Genomic DNA, 14,337 nt, shown 5'->3' with positions numbered 1-14,337 from the left:
CCATCCACTTCCTGCACTCGCACGTCACACGTGCACTACCCGCCTTGCCAGGGTAGTCCCTTGCCTCTGGCCACACTTGGTCCCGTACTCCTTCGCCCTCATCACCCTCCAGCGCCTTCCTAGCCATTCTGACGTCGCCCTCCCCGAACCATACACACAGACCCAACTCTCACTTGACACTGGACATTTCGAATCTCGCAACACCAAAGTCTACTGTGCCGTGTCAAATCACAACAGAATTTCCCGTTCATCTAAGTCTGACCAACACCCTTCCCAAGCCTCTGCTCGCTCTCCACCCGCTCCTCCCTTCTCTCCGACATCCGCTTCGACTTGCTGTGTCCCGCACCACGCCCAGCGCCCAGCATGAAGCGACAGACCTCAATCGCCCACCTACTCTACAACTACTTGTATCCGCATCCCAATCAAAACGACCCGCCATCCTTCAGCGCACATCTCGCCCGAAATCTGGTGCCGGAAGTCCGAATAGAAGTGGCTACCTTCTATGGTGATCTCAACTCGGCCGAAGCTCGCTACCCAGGCCTCAACTACTGCTATCCACCCCATCGCATGAGACTGGGTCGTTTCAAGCATCACAAGCGCCTCTTTGATGCCTTTGACAATCTTGGCCTTACGTACAACGAAATCCAGGACTTTTGCTGCTGGGAAGGTACCAAGTGGGCGAGGGAGCGCTATGAGAAAGATGAAGGCGTGAAGGTGATAGACACGACTGGAGATGAGATTGGTCCATTCGTGGACCGCAGAGAGCGCGTCGCAGAAGACCTGAGGAGGCATAGCATCACAAGAAAGACGGATATTTCGGTCATCGTCGAGGAGGCACACACCAGCCATTCTCGGCAACCTCCGATCGAGGAGGATGACGAGGAAATGGATGATGTAGAATCAGAGGGAGAGCCGGAGCCGGAGACGACAGACGCATCTACCGAAACTGATCGTGAACCACCTTCAGAAGTAATGGCACGTGAGCAGCATATCGCAGATTTGGAACACCGCCGCGAGCAATCAATTCATCAAAGAATCAACCAACACATCATCCGAGCTTGGGAGCAAGGCCAGACGCTGCCTGCGGAAATCGAGCAGTACCTGAAGGATCAGGCAGAGCGCGGCAACTCCGACCTGACACGTCTCTTGGCGAGTCGACGTGGATCACACGCATACAGTGCACCGGAGAACACCGCTGTCGTGGCAACCCAGGCATCTCGGGCTGCAGCATGATCCACATTTCACACTCACCAATTCATCATCATCATCATCATCATCATCATAATCACCCAAACGACAAGCGACTAACAACACCAAGAATTAAGCTGCGACGACATTCATCTAAGTCGTCCTTCACACACGGATAAGCCGGTCAAGACCTGCTCTCATCAATCATGAAGGCAGGCAAATTAATGCATTTTGAGAGGAGTTCAGCGGCGGCAAGCATGGATGAGCGAGAAAGGCATGGGAAACGGAGTTCTTGAGTACGGGGGAATCGTGGTTTGCGTGTTCGTTTTAGCGCAGGGAGTTCCAGTTGCGCGAGAAAGGGTCTGTTTCTGATGTTTCTCCGGGTTGAGTTTCGCCCGACATGGTGGTGGAGCAGCGGCGAGCGAGGCAGCATGCAAGCAGATTTTACTTTTTTGCCTTCTTCTAACCACGTCTGGTAAAAATCATCTTACTATCTCGATTAGCAAGATATGTTGTCTCGCAGCAGACAGACAGAGAGAGAGGGGGGGGGGGGGAAATCGTTGTTTGGCTGGCTCGGACCTTCTTCTTCCATTTCCGATTTCGTAAGCCTCGTCCAAGTATCCAAGTGCCGAAGCCACTGCTATTTCAGGTATGTGCTGGCATGGTTTTGCTGGACTGTGTAAACCGTGTTTCATCTCACGCATAGGCTTTGCTCGCTCATCACAGCACAACTTACAAGCAGGGTTCTTCAATGCGTGCTAATAATCGTAGGTAGCACGCAAAATGGTGCGTGCTACCTATTGCGGGTTATTAGTATGGTAAATCTCGTAGATAGCACCTAGTATAACTCGCAGAGGGCATATCTACTATTACTATTAGTTTTTAACCCCCTAAGTGTTATTTTAGTATAGTACGCGTCTTGCCTTCGCGCCTCTTATAGAACTAGCTTTATAAACCTTATCGTCGCTATTATTATCGCTATTGTATCGCATTCTAGCTCTTATTACGTGTATTTCTTACCTACTATACTAAGGAACGACGACTAGTTAGTATACCGCTATTTTACGTAGTATAAGGATAGAGATAGTAAAAGGCGCGTATCCTATAAATATAGCGGCTGCTAGTATAATAAGGTAAAGGATCGGAGGCGTAATAAGGACTACGCGGACGCGTACGAGTTTAGGAAGGCCGCTAAAGGTAGTAGTAGTAGAAGGTCGACGTCGGTAGAACTAGGACAAGAAATACTACTATTCTTCGAGCTAAGTGCGAGTTAGTACGCGTACGTCGAACAGCTATACGCGGCGGTTTGTTTCGAAGAGAACGAGCCCTTTACCTTCTAGTAGAAGCTAGCGATTAAGCGCCTATTTAGCGCTATCTGTTTAGGCTTCGAGTTACTAGACTAGAACCGTATTCGCCGTTACTTATTGCCGAAGTACTTCGCGAAGGTAGAAGAAGCGGTGCTCGAGAAGGTAGCGTATAACAACGAGCTATCGCTTTAGATTAACGGCTCGACTAATAAGAATAGAATAGGGGTAATAACGCTCTCTATTATCGACTCGACTAGTTGCTATACCCTCGAAACGCGTTAGATAGAAAGCACTAATAAGAGCGCGGAAGAAGGCGTACGTTAGACAAAGGCGAAGTATAAACAGCTTACTGCTAGTAACCTCTCTCGGATTAGTACTATTGCCTTCGACACCTGCGAGGTTAATATAAAGATAATAAGGTTGCTAGAAGCAGACCCTTTACTAAGCTACGTTATTATAGTGCCCTGCAACGCCTATAGCGAATGTCTTTATATAAAGGACATCTTCCGAGAGCCCTTAATCGCGGCATTCTATAGTGAAGTATTATACCTATATACTACCCTTACTCGGAAGAAGGCTATATACTAGTTACTTAAGCAGTACTAAAGAGCCTATTACGATAGCAAGATATATGCTATAACTATATAGGGCAGTACCCGATAGGCGACAATATTAGGTGTTTGTAAGTCTATTCGCCGTACTAAATACACCCTTTAAGACCTCGTACGCGACCCTCGCTATTTACTAGATTATAAGGCCGTTTCTTTAGTAAAGGACTAGAACTTCTAGACCTAACTTAATGCTATTATTTAGGTACTAGAGCCTCTAAATAACTAACTCGTTCTCGTATAGAGCAAGGCTTATACGCTCGAAAAAGTAATACCTAGCTAGCATCAAATAAAGGCGGATTTAGAGCGACTTGTAGACCTAAAGAACCCTCTACTAATCTAAGAGATAATCGACGGTATAGAACACGTCTGCCTTACTCGCAAGAACGCTCGTACTATAACTAGTTAGTAAGAGCGCTTTAATCGTCAGATTAATAAGCACTACTAGGCAGTATACTTCCTTAATCCGGCGACTTTAGCAAAGCTAGATAAGAGGCAACAAGAACAGGTTATTGCGGCCCTTCGGACGGTTATAATAGACGTTGCTAAACAGCTTTAGATTAAGAATGAGTACTACGACTTTATCTATAGAACAGGCTTCTTCTTACCGTTAAATAACTGCTAGACTCTGTCTATAAAGGGCTTCTAGTCTAACCGCTATATAGTCGCTCCTATATTAGCCGAGTACGCGTTGCGGCTTTGCTTAACGACCGCTAATATAGTAACTGCTAAGCGGACCTTCTTAGTCCTTCGGCTAGTTTAAACACGACTAAGATACCGCCTTATAATAGAGCGGTTAAACTAGTTAATATTCATCTACTTTAATAGCCGTGTTCTACGCGCTTCTAAGCAACCTGTAACTAAGAAGCGGAAGCGCACTGCTTAGAGCTAGAGCTAGTAAGAGAGCGACTTTACTAAAGAATAGATACACTAATTTAAAGCGGAAGAATAGGAGGCTATATTTAATACTATAGTAGAGCTCTAAGAAGCATTGTCTGCCGCAGTAAACACTACTTTAGACAATGTAATAGACAGCGAGAGCGAAGATCTAGAGAAGGTCTATAGGCGTATAGATATTAGCGACCTGCTAGCCTAAATTAGCTACTTTGTATACCTAGATTAACACCTTTCCTAAGTAATCTATGCCGGATTTCCTACCTCGGTTATACACCTGCGTACTAACAATATTGTTAGCACGCAAATGCGTGCTAATTATTTTAAATCGCATGAGCGCTACCTACGATTGAAGAACCCTGCTTACAAGTCCTCTAGTGTGTGCCACGTCAACGCTTATACCTTCACAAGGTTACCACTTCAGAGAGAGAGAGTTCAAGGGACCAGTTCATCATCACATTCAACAACAAAAAAAAGTCAATCTCGTCTCAAATTGGTTCTATATATATACCTTATCATTTCACCACACCATCATTGAAATTAATTCTCACGCTCCAGAAGCAATGTCAATGTCCGTTATTAATTCCCCGAAAAAAACATCAACATGAATCCCCGGCTTAAACCTCCCACCTTCAACTTGCTCATTCAAAAACTTCTCACAATCATACCCGAATTCTACGAGTTCGTCTTCGCTGCACCATTCTCCCATCCCCATCAAGCCAATCGGCACCTTACCTTTCTCTTTTCCCATCATCAGCGTATCCGATCGGGACCGAAATCGCGGGACATCCAAGAAAAATTCGCTAACCATACATACTCCATATTCCGAAGCTGTTTATTCGCATTCGTGAGTCCATGGCTCAAATCTGCCTTTTCGATTTTCCACCCCGCCTCCGCTGTTGTCGGGGACACGATGATGAGGCCTGGGTGTGTGGAGAAAAGGTGAGAGAGGTGTTGCATGATGAGGTTGCGGAGGCGTTGAGCTTGGAGGAAATCTATGGCTGTGGTTTTTCGGGCGACGGGGATTACGACTTTGTTGGCTGGGGTGAGGAGGTAGGTGGAGGTTTGGGGGATTCCTAGGCTTAGTTCTGAGAGGATGGTCATGGCGTGGGCGAGTTGTCCTTCGGGGAGGAGGGGGAGGGTGATGTCGATGAGTTGGTAGTTTTGGGTGGAGACGAGCCAGTCGATGGCTTTTTGGCAGGAGGATTTTACGAGGGTGTCTGCTCGGTCGAACCAGGGGCCGTAGATGCCTAGGACCTTGGTTTTTTGAGTCGTGGTGAGGCTGCTACTACTGCCTGGTGGTTTGAAGAGTGATGAGTCGGGATCGAGGGAATCAGGCTGTGCCATGATTCGGTAGCCGATCTCTAGGTCGATCATATTTGCTGCGATAGGTCCGGCCACTCCGGTGCTGCGCGCTAGATCGGTGGATGGACGCTTGGATACTCTTCCATGCGATGGCTTGAGCCCGTATACGCCGCAATACGTCGCTGGGATGCGGATGGATCCTCCGCCATCGTTGCCTTCGCATAGTGGTGTCAGACCTGCAGCCACGGCGTATGCGCTTCCGGTTGAAGATCCGCCGCAATAGTAGTCCTCGTGATTGGGGTTCAAAGGTGTTCCAAATGTCTACGTACACGTTAGAGTGGCTTTGCGGATCTTCTGTCTCCGTCTCCCCAGCCGAGGAATCTGAGGATCGCAGCGGCACAGCCCTGTACAGTTCCTGCGAGCAAGGAGATGGAACTGTCGAGTCGGACTTACAGGATTGTTACCAGTGATATCCGACCCGAGTTCCTGCATAGTCGTCTTGCCGATCACAACGGCTCCAGCATCTAGCCAACGCTGTACACAATACGTAGTCGCATCGTCTTTCCGAGTGAAGTCGATCTTGGAAGCGTAGCATTTTCGATAGCCAGCAAGATCAACCTCGTCTTTCACGGCGACTGGCACGCCGTCAAGCACACTTCTGAATTTGCCATCCTTGTACCGTTGCGTACTTTCTTCTGCAGCTTTCAAAGCAAGATCCTGCCTGACCTGCAAGAAAGCCTTCGAATATCTCTCATCTGCCCCCTTCGCGTCTCGATCAATCAGCGGCAATAACGCTTTGGCAACCGCAGTAGGTGTGATACGTCCAGACTTGTAAGCTTCATGATAATCCAGCACGCTCACATGCACTTTGGAAGCCGGTCTCCGGCCATCCCAAGCCTCGTCGAGCAAAGATTTGAGGTATTACCGTGCCGGAGTAACCGTGCCTACCCCACGTATGCCGCGCGATTCGCGTCTCCTAGTAATTTGTTAGTAAAGCCGAATTGAATGCTATTCCAGCTATACTTCTCGCACTTCTCGCTCTAGTAGTAACGCGTAGGGTTAAGAAGGAGGCATTTCTCGAGCCTGCCGTCGATTTAGTACTAATAACTAAACAATGCCTCCCCGCCGCAAACCTAACGCGTCTCGTAAGGCTAAAGAGGCCGCAGAGTCCGCCGCTATAATAGCAGAAGCGCAGTCTACTACCAACCCGAAGAAGCGTAAACGCGCCGCAGCGAGTGCCTTAAAGAAGCGGCAGAATAGTAAGGAGCCTGCTATCGATTAGCAGTCGCAAATAGACGACCAATTGCTAGAAGCTAGCGGTTATCCGGAGGGTTAAGAAGAAGCGCCTACAGAAGACGACGAAATAGAAGAAGTCGTACCTCCTAGAGCCGATAATAAAGAGAGGGTTAATAAAGATAATAAGGACGCTAAAGCGTAGTAAGAAGCCGAGATTGAGTATAACTTCCGCGCGCTAGTATATATATCCTACGGTAAAGAACGCCTACGTAGAGATTGTTAACTACGCGTACGGCGAGTGTCTAGCTTCGAGCCCTAGCGCAACTTCCTCGAAGTGTGCGATAAGTGGTATAGTAGCAAGGAAGATAAGTACGACTGTCGAGAGATTATCGTTAAGTGCTCGTATAATAGTCTTCGATAGCGAGATATCTTCTCGATAAGTGTCGGTAGCGATAAACGAGAACAAGACTCGGCCTAGCTCGCTATTCTAGATTAACTCGACGATTAGTATAGTGCTAATAAGCAAGGCCTCACTATGCTTCTAGATATAATAGTAATTGATCTAAAGCCGCTATAGACGCCTATATAGTAGCGAGCGAGACAGTAGCAATAGCGACCAACTCTAGGCGGCTCTTAGAGAGTGACTGCGACTTAGCGGCAGTTAGATAAAGTGCGTCGGCAGCGTCGTCTCGAGTTAGAAGAAGAAGCTAGCAATCTACGGCAAACGCTAACAATTAAGGAGCTTCGTAAGGAAGATAATAGCGACTATCGAGAGATAATAAAGCGCGTATAGGCGTACAAGAAGACAACCTGTGACTAGCACGGTTAGTATTGCTATTATAACGGCTCTAACCTAGATACTTCTTACTGCTTAATCTATAAAGAGATAGCTATAGCGTAGGCGGCTAGAATAGCGAGAGGCGACCTAACTATTATAGATCTAGGCTCTTCACTTGTTAATAAGATGTAGCGCTATAAGCAGCGCTATATAAGCAACTCGGCTCGCAATCCATTCGCTTAAAGTACGAAGAGCGCAAAGGCCAATAGTAGATTTAATAGCGGCGGCGTAACGGTAAATAACTATATGCCTAGCTCTACGATAGCAAAGGAACAGTTGCCTTCGAGTCTACTACGTAGCTTACAACCGGAAGCAGAATAGGTAGACCTAGTAGACTAAATCTACGAGTTCTTTGCCTAGCTACGTTAAAGGATATATTAGAGCTATCGATTAGAAGACCTAGAGCATATAGAGCGAGTGTTTAAGGACCGGGAGCTTAGGTTATTAAGATATATCGGTATAACAGAAGGAAAGTGGTGTGAACTAGGCTTTAAAGAAGGGCAATAGGAGTATTTCCGCTAAGCGGGGCGGAAGTATATAAAGGATAGACGGCTTTGAGATTTATAGAGTTTCTATACAATACTATACCGTAGAAAAATACTAAAAAAAAGAGATAGCCTTATTATATGCGTATACTATCGAGAAATAATTATTGTATAATGAATATTATATATTGTTATTGTATTCTAATAGTTGTATGTAAGCTAGAAATGCTGAAGGGGATACGGCTTTACTAACTCCGAGCGAAGCCGAGCGAAGCCGAGCGGAAGCCGATCGAGTTTAAGGCGACGAGATCTCCTTAATACTACGCCGGCGGTAGTCGAAATTAGTGTGCGATAACAGAGGGTTCGTCTTGGCACGACTTTGTCTAACAAATTAGTAAGCGTTTGCTTGTCTAGCGAACCGCCGAGCATATAAGGTAGACCTACGAATACCGGATGTATTTTAATCGGAGATTCGATTAATATCGGTACCTAGAGGCCTAAAACTACGCTTTCGTATGCGATACTGTATCAACCTGTTCTATAGTATATTGAAGGAATAGACCGAATGTCTCGTATGCCTTTGCGAGGTCTATATTACGCCTAATCTATGCCTTAAGCGAGTTAAAGGACATCTCGATAGGATTGAAGTCTAGTAAGTATAGCGGCAAGTAACGTAGGTGAATGCTAAAGCTATTACACAGGTCTTAAACGCGTAGAGTGTAGTGTATCGAGGTATTGTCTATTGCGAGAAACATGCCCCTTTCTAGTCGAGGCAGTATAAACAACTCTAGCTAGTCTTCGAAGTCTACGGCTTTAATAGAGCCTTAGTAGATAAGGTAATCGTCTAGATAACCCTCACTTGTTATAGTAGGCAGTATAGACTATCTCTTTAACCTCTTCGAGCCGCCGATATCTTTATAAGGAGTGTTGACTTCAGAATAGCTATATTTCCGCTATCTAGTGCGCTCGTTTAAACTAGACTCGTCGATATAGCAGACACGACCTATTAGTATCCCTTTCTGTAGCGTACGCTAGTTCTCGCGTAACTCGTAGCTCTGTTCGAGCGCCTTACGCTAAGCCTTCTTCTTCGAGAAGTTATAGCGTTTAAGGATGTCGCTTACGGTCGTCTCGGATACGATAATGTTAAACTCGTCGTAAATGAACTATACGGTCTCGGAATAGTACGAAGTCGGTCGATCGCGTAGGTATTCGAGAACACGCAGTTCTTGCGCCTTAGTTAGCTTCCGAGAAGGTCCTTTCTTCGCCTATTGCGGGTACGGCTCGCTAAACAATATAATGTTGATCCTTAAAGAGTTAATAGCGCGGCGACTAATATGCGTCTTCCTAGAGACACTGCGATTAGAGTGGCCTTCTACCTATAGATCCTATATGAAAGTAATCTAATTAGGAGGTATTTGCTAGCGGGTTGGCTGCGCGTGTTTCTAACCCGATAATAGTGCTATTAGAACGCTAAAACAACACCTAGGACCGTCTATACCGCTAGGAGTACGACGATATGGTTTGCGGTATTAGAAACGCGTTAGTTAGTTTGATATAGTTCGAATTGCTAACAATCTATAGTGGTTTCGCGAATTCTATAAAATTCGCGGGGTGGGCACGGTTACTCCGGCAGCATAGTACTAGTCGTTACTGACCGCGGCGGCACCACGATTCGCCTTAACGACTAGTGGTTTATATCTCGGCTCTACGCTATCGAGCTAGGGATGGTCGCGCAAACTGCTGAACCTAGCATTATTCCACAAAAGCTGCTACACGAAGTTTAGGTTCGAGATCCTACATCTCAAGCGTCAGTTATGTGCATAGACGCAGGGCAGGGCATAGGCGGAAGAGCGAACAAGATTCCGCTATAATAGAGGGATTTCGCCGCACTTTCTCAACCGCTACAAGAGCCGCTCCTTAACCTCTAACTAGTGGATAGAAGGGTGGTCACTGCGTACGCACGGTGCACTAATAGCGGCCGCTACAAGCTTATAGCGGCCGCTATATGCCCGTGTTTAGATACTAAGTGAATAAAAGCGGTTTAGGTTAATAGAAGAAGCCGCTAGACCTAACCTCGCTCTACGCGTCGCGTACTACTAGCATTTCCTATAGATTAATTAGTTAGCAATCTCTAGCAAATATGTCTTATAAGAATGGCTTTAGTAGAGCTTAATTAGTCGCCTTAACTACGACGACGACGACGTACTATCTATAGACGCCTACCCCTTCTTATCCGCCGTTTTTACGTATATAGACCCTATAGCTAGTATAGCTAAGAGTAGGTAAGTACGCCTTCTTCGACTATGTAACTAGAAGACCTCTATACGATAAGAACGGCCGTCCTATCGCTCTATCGACTAAGCGGACTCTAACGCCTATAAGGACTATAACCGAGACTCTAGGTCTAGTAAGATAGGCACTTACTTACTTCCGCGGCGATATAATAGCACCTCCGGCGACTCTACGGTCTAGCAAAGCGAGTAAGAGCTAGCGTAGAAGGGCTCGGTTAGAAGCTTAACTTAAGAAGGATAGAGCAGCTCTTAGTAACGACATTTAGGACAGTCTAATAACGCAATCTCGAGGCCTTACTTCCGCTTAGAAAGTAACGCTTTCTAAGATAGTTAAGAGGTATATAAATACGCTTAGATAGCCGAAGATATAAGACACTATAAGCCTCTAATTTGCGAGAGAGACTAGGTTTACCTACGGAAGCCTTAATCGAGCGCTTAATACTATAATTAAGATATACGATTAATAGCGAGACCCGTAGTAAGGAGGCACTTATATCGACTCTAGCACTAAGTTTAATAACGAATATACTAATCGGATTAGCGAGATAAAGGCGGCACTATAATAGAAGAAGGAGTTAGCTAAGAACAAAGCTAAGGCTAATAAGAAGAAGGAAGACGAGGCTCTAGACGCTTAGCGAGTACGTCTTAACCTTACTAAGAGCCGCAAGGGTAAGGGCAAGAAGAAGGCGCCCTTACCTAATCTAGAGCCTTCTTCGGAAGAGTCTAAAGCTAAAGATAATAAAGTAGAAGAAGATAAGACAGACGACGAGACTGCTAAGCGTAATAAGCATAATCTACCCGAGATAGTGCACCCTAATACAGACTTTAATAAAGAAGCGATCTACGACGCTTAATCTAGCCGTTAATCTATTAGTGCTACGCCGAAGCCTCCTACTAATAATAAGAAGCGGAAGATAAGAAGAGAGCTTATAGAAGAACCTCCGATAATAGAAGCTAGTATAGCGGCATTAGTTTAGTCGCTTAGTATAGGCGATAGCAATAAGAAGAATAAGCGAGAGTTAAAGAGATTAAAAGCTAATATAAGCGCGCTTAAGTCGTAGAACGATACTATTCTATCGCTCTTAAAGGGCATTGCTAGCAACTAAGAACAGCAATAGAAGCGGCCGAATTTAGTATAGGAAAGCACTCCGCTAGTTACCGAGGGTAGCGACGTCGATCTATTATATACGGAGTTAATTAGGAACACTTATAATAAAGCAGAGCTATATAAGTTTATAGTATAGAGTGTAGATCTATTCGATCTATAAGAAGGGTTATATTAGTAGGTAGATAGGGTAGTAGTGAATTAGTATAGTATTCGATAGAGATCTAGGAGGAGAGGGAGGAAGGTAGGAGAGTTAGCCTAACGCTAAGCGCCAAGCCCTGCCTAAGGCATTAAGACCCTAGCTTTACTCGGCCTAGTTACATACCAATTATATATAGCCTCCTTAGCCCTAATATACGCTTCCCTTCTAAAGGCCGCGCCCTCGTAGCCTATCTATATTCTAATCTCGACCTCTATTGCTACTAACTTAGCAAATCTAATAAGCTACTTAGCCCGCGCTAAATTAAACACTTAACTACCTAATTATATAACTATGTTAAACCTTACCTTCTAATACAATGTCTAACTCTAACTACGCTATTCCTATATATAACAACCTATAAAGTAATATATATCTATAAGAATTGAGGGCCTTCGACTAATTACAATACGAGCGCGTTTTCCCTACTATAATAGGTAGACGTACGAGGTATTGTAGCCCTACCTCCGTTCTAAGTAATATCGTACCGAGTTCTTTGCGTCTACTCTTAAAAGACCTAGCAATGTCCGCTTCCGAGGGTTGTCCGTTCCGAGGGATTGTTCTTATTATTACGAGGGCTATTATTTACTATTATAGTTTTACTAGCCCAAATTAGTTAGGTTTGGCAGCCTTTAAGTATCAATCTTATCTTATCTTTTCCGAAAAAAACACAGCTCGTCTAGTTTCTATAGGTAAAGGCTATTATAAGTATAGTAGTTAAGGTTCGCCTCGCTTAAAGGGTTAGAAAGATCGAGGAGTAACCTATTGTCCGTAAGATCGACCCCGGCTAGCTTAGCTCTATAGTTTTGCCCTTAATTAGTTAGTCTATTAAGCTACTTAATCCTTTTAAGCCTTAATATTTTAACTTAGCCTTAAAGTTTTAATTAAACCTTTAATAGGCTTAATCTTTTAACTTAGTTAGTATAGTGCCTTAGGCTCGTAGTATAGGTAAGGTTGTGCCTACGGCGTAGCGGCAATAGCAAGTAATGTTAACAATAGCGGCGCTAGCCGTCTTAGCGCTAACTTTATCTTGCTTCTAATTTCCTTCTTCGACCGGCGACGCTTTAACTAGCGACATACTCCGCAATACTGTTACTAATATAGCCGCGCCGGCCGTATCGCTATTTAGTACGAGCGTAACGCCGTCGGCATTATTATTATTACTAACACTATCCGTTTACGCGCGCGCCGCCTTCGCCGATCGCCTAGGCCTTAAGGCCTCGTTAGAAGAAAGGAACAAAAGAGGGACCTATAGGGTGCGCTAGTAAAGAGGTAGATTCTATAGTAGTATAGTCTTATTGTCCCTTATTGCTAACAATTGCTTGCCTCTAATTAGTTAGCTAATAGCACCCTGGGGGTAGCATTAATTCTAAGCCTTAGTAACATTACGAGCTTTTAGCCTTCTTCTTGTTCTTTACGCTAGTCTAATACTCGTCTAATAGCTTAGCTATATCCTTAAAGGAACCTTTAGCTTCCTACGAGTCCTATTTAGGTAAATAGCCTTGCTATCTTAATAGATACTCCTTCTTACCTTTCCTAGTCCGGTGCTATAGGATACGTTCTATAGACTATAGCTCTTCGCTATTAGCTAAGACTTCTTCTAACTTAGTAGGCGCTTTATCGCCTTCGCGCTAGTAGTATAGTTTAAGGAGGGATATATAGAAGGTATTATAGATAGTATAATAGGGTAGAAGCTATAACTAATAGGCCTAGCTATTGCCCTTCGGTTCTCGGATTCGGAATAGGCTAATAAACCGTAGTACTAGTTTAGGGCGTGTTTTACTATCGGGTAATAGGTGTTTGCGGATGCGGAGGTTCTTTATACTAAGTATAACTATATCGCCTTGCTTAAAGGTTATCGGTATATAACGCTTATCGTAGTAGGTCTTTTAGTACTCTTAAGCCTTTGTTAGCTTCTTAGCTATCTTAGTATAGATTTCTCGCATCTTTTAAACCCTCTTAATAGCCGCTAGTGTTTTAGGTTAACCCGCTTCCCTTTCCTTACGCTCGGCCTCGAGCGATAGGGGATCTTGTAGTATAGCAGCGTTCTAGCCTATTATAGCTATATATAGTAATACCTTAGTTAATAAGTAGATACTGTTATTATATACGAATTCAGCTAGTTATAGGAGGTTGACCTAGTCGTTAGGATTCTCGTTAATATAGCTGCGTAGGTATTGCTATAGCGTAGCATTCTGCCTCTTAGTCTAACTATCTGTTTGTAGATAGAATGCTATAGACAGGCGATGCTTGAGTCTTAGCTATAGGCAAATCTTACTCTAATAGTAAGATATAAATATCGAGCCTCGATCGGAGACTATCCCCTTAGGGGTCCCCTAATAGCTATAGAAGATGTTATTCTATAGCGACTTAGCTAGGTTAATAGCCGTCTAATCCTTTCGGGCAGGAATATAACGAGCGCCCTTAGTAAACCGGTCTACGACAACTAGGATAGCATTATACACATCCTTGCTTCCTCTACGCTTAGTAGGCGGAAGGCCTGTAATAAAATCTATTATAAGCTTAGCAAATGGCTTCTTTAGAACAGGGAGTAAAGACAACTCGCTAAATAGTAAGTGCTTCGGTGCTTTAACTCGTTAATATACGGCATACGTGTTTACGTAGTCCTTTATGTCCCGCTTACTATTTAGCTAGTAGTATATACGCGATAGTAGCTCGTACGACCTCTCTATGCTATAGTAACCGGCAAGCTTACTATTATAGTATCGCTTAAGAAGCTCTTGTCGTATCGAATACTCGGTAGGGACATACAATCTGCCCTTATAGCGCAAATAGCTATCGGCATCAATCGACCAATTCTTGCTAGATCTAGTCTTGCGGCTACTTCTAAGCTAATCTATACGAGTAGTAGCAAAAGCGT

The 14,337-nt window shown here is 44.6% G+C and overlaps 2 protein-coding genes across 2 annotated transcripts; one reads left to right on the top strand and one right to left on the bottom strand.

Moving 5' to 3' along the window:
* Positions 1–363: 363 nt before the first annotated feature.
* MYCFIDRAFT_121659 (uncharacterized protein) lies at positions 364–1,143 on the top strand (the record flags this gene model as incomplete). The annotated part of the gene is made up of 2 exons (XM_007928153.1): positions 364–894; positions 1,018–1,143. Coding segments are annotated over 2 exons (657 nt in total), but the record flags the coding sequence as incomplete, so codon positions are not given.
* Positions 1,074–12,820, bottom strand: MYCFIDRAFT_207667 (uncharacterized protein; the record flags this gene model as incomplete). Its single annotated transcript, XM_007928152.1, has 13 exons — positions 1,074–1,351; positions 1,380–1,674; positions 1,721–1,919; positions 4,365–4,371; positions 4,406–4,479; positions 4,522–4,549; positions 4,602–4,637; positions 4,696–4,738; positions 4,771–5,590; positions 5,634–5,683; positions 5,713–6,199; positions 6,256–6,319; positions 12,807–12,820. 13 exons carry the CDS (start codon positions 12,818–12,820, stop codon positions 1,342–1,344), a joined length of 2,127 nt encoding a protein of 708 aa, XP_007926343.1. The 3' UTR covers positions 1,074–1,341.
* Between the last annotated feature and the right edge of the window lie 1,517 nt (positions 12,821–14,337).

This window comes from Pseudocercospora fijiensis, assembly GCF_000340215.1.
Source record: "Pseudocercospora fijiensis CIRAD86 unplaced genomic scaffold MYCFIscaffold_4, whole genome shotgun sequence".
Classification (NCBI taxonomy): Eukaryota; Fungi; Ascomycota; class Dothideomycetes; order Mycosphaerellales; family Mycosphaerellaceae; genus Pseudocercospora; species Pseudocercospora fijiensis.
Note: the sequence above shows the minus strand (reverse complement) of the source record. Positions and strands in the feature narration are given on the sequence as shown.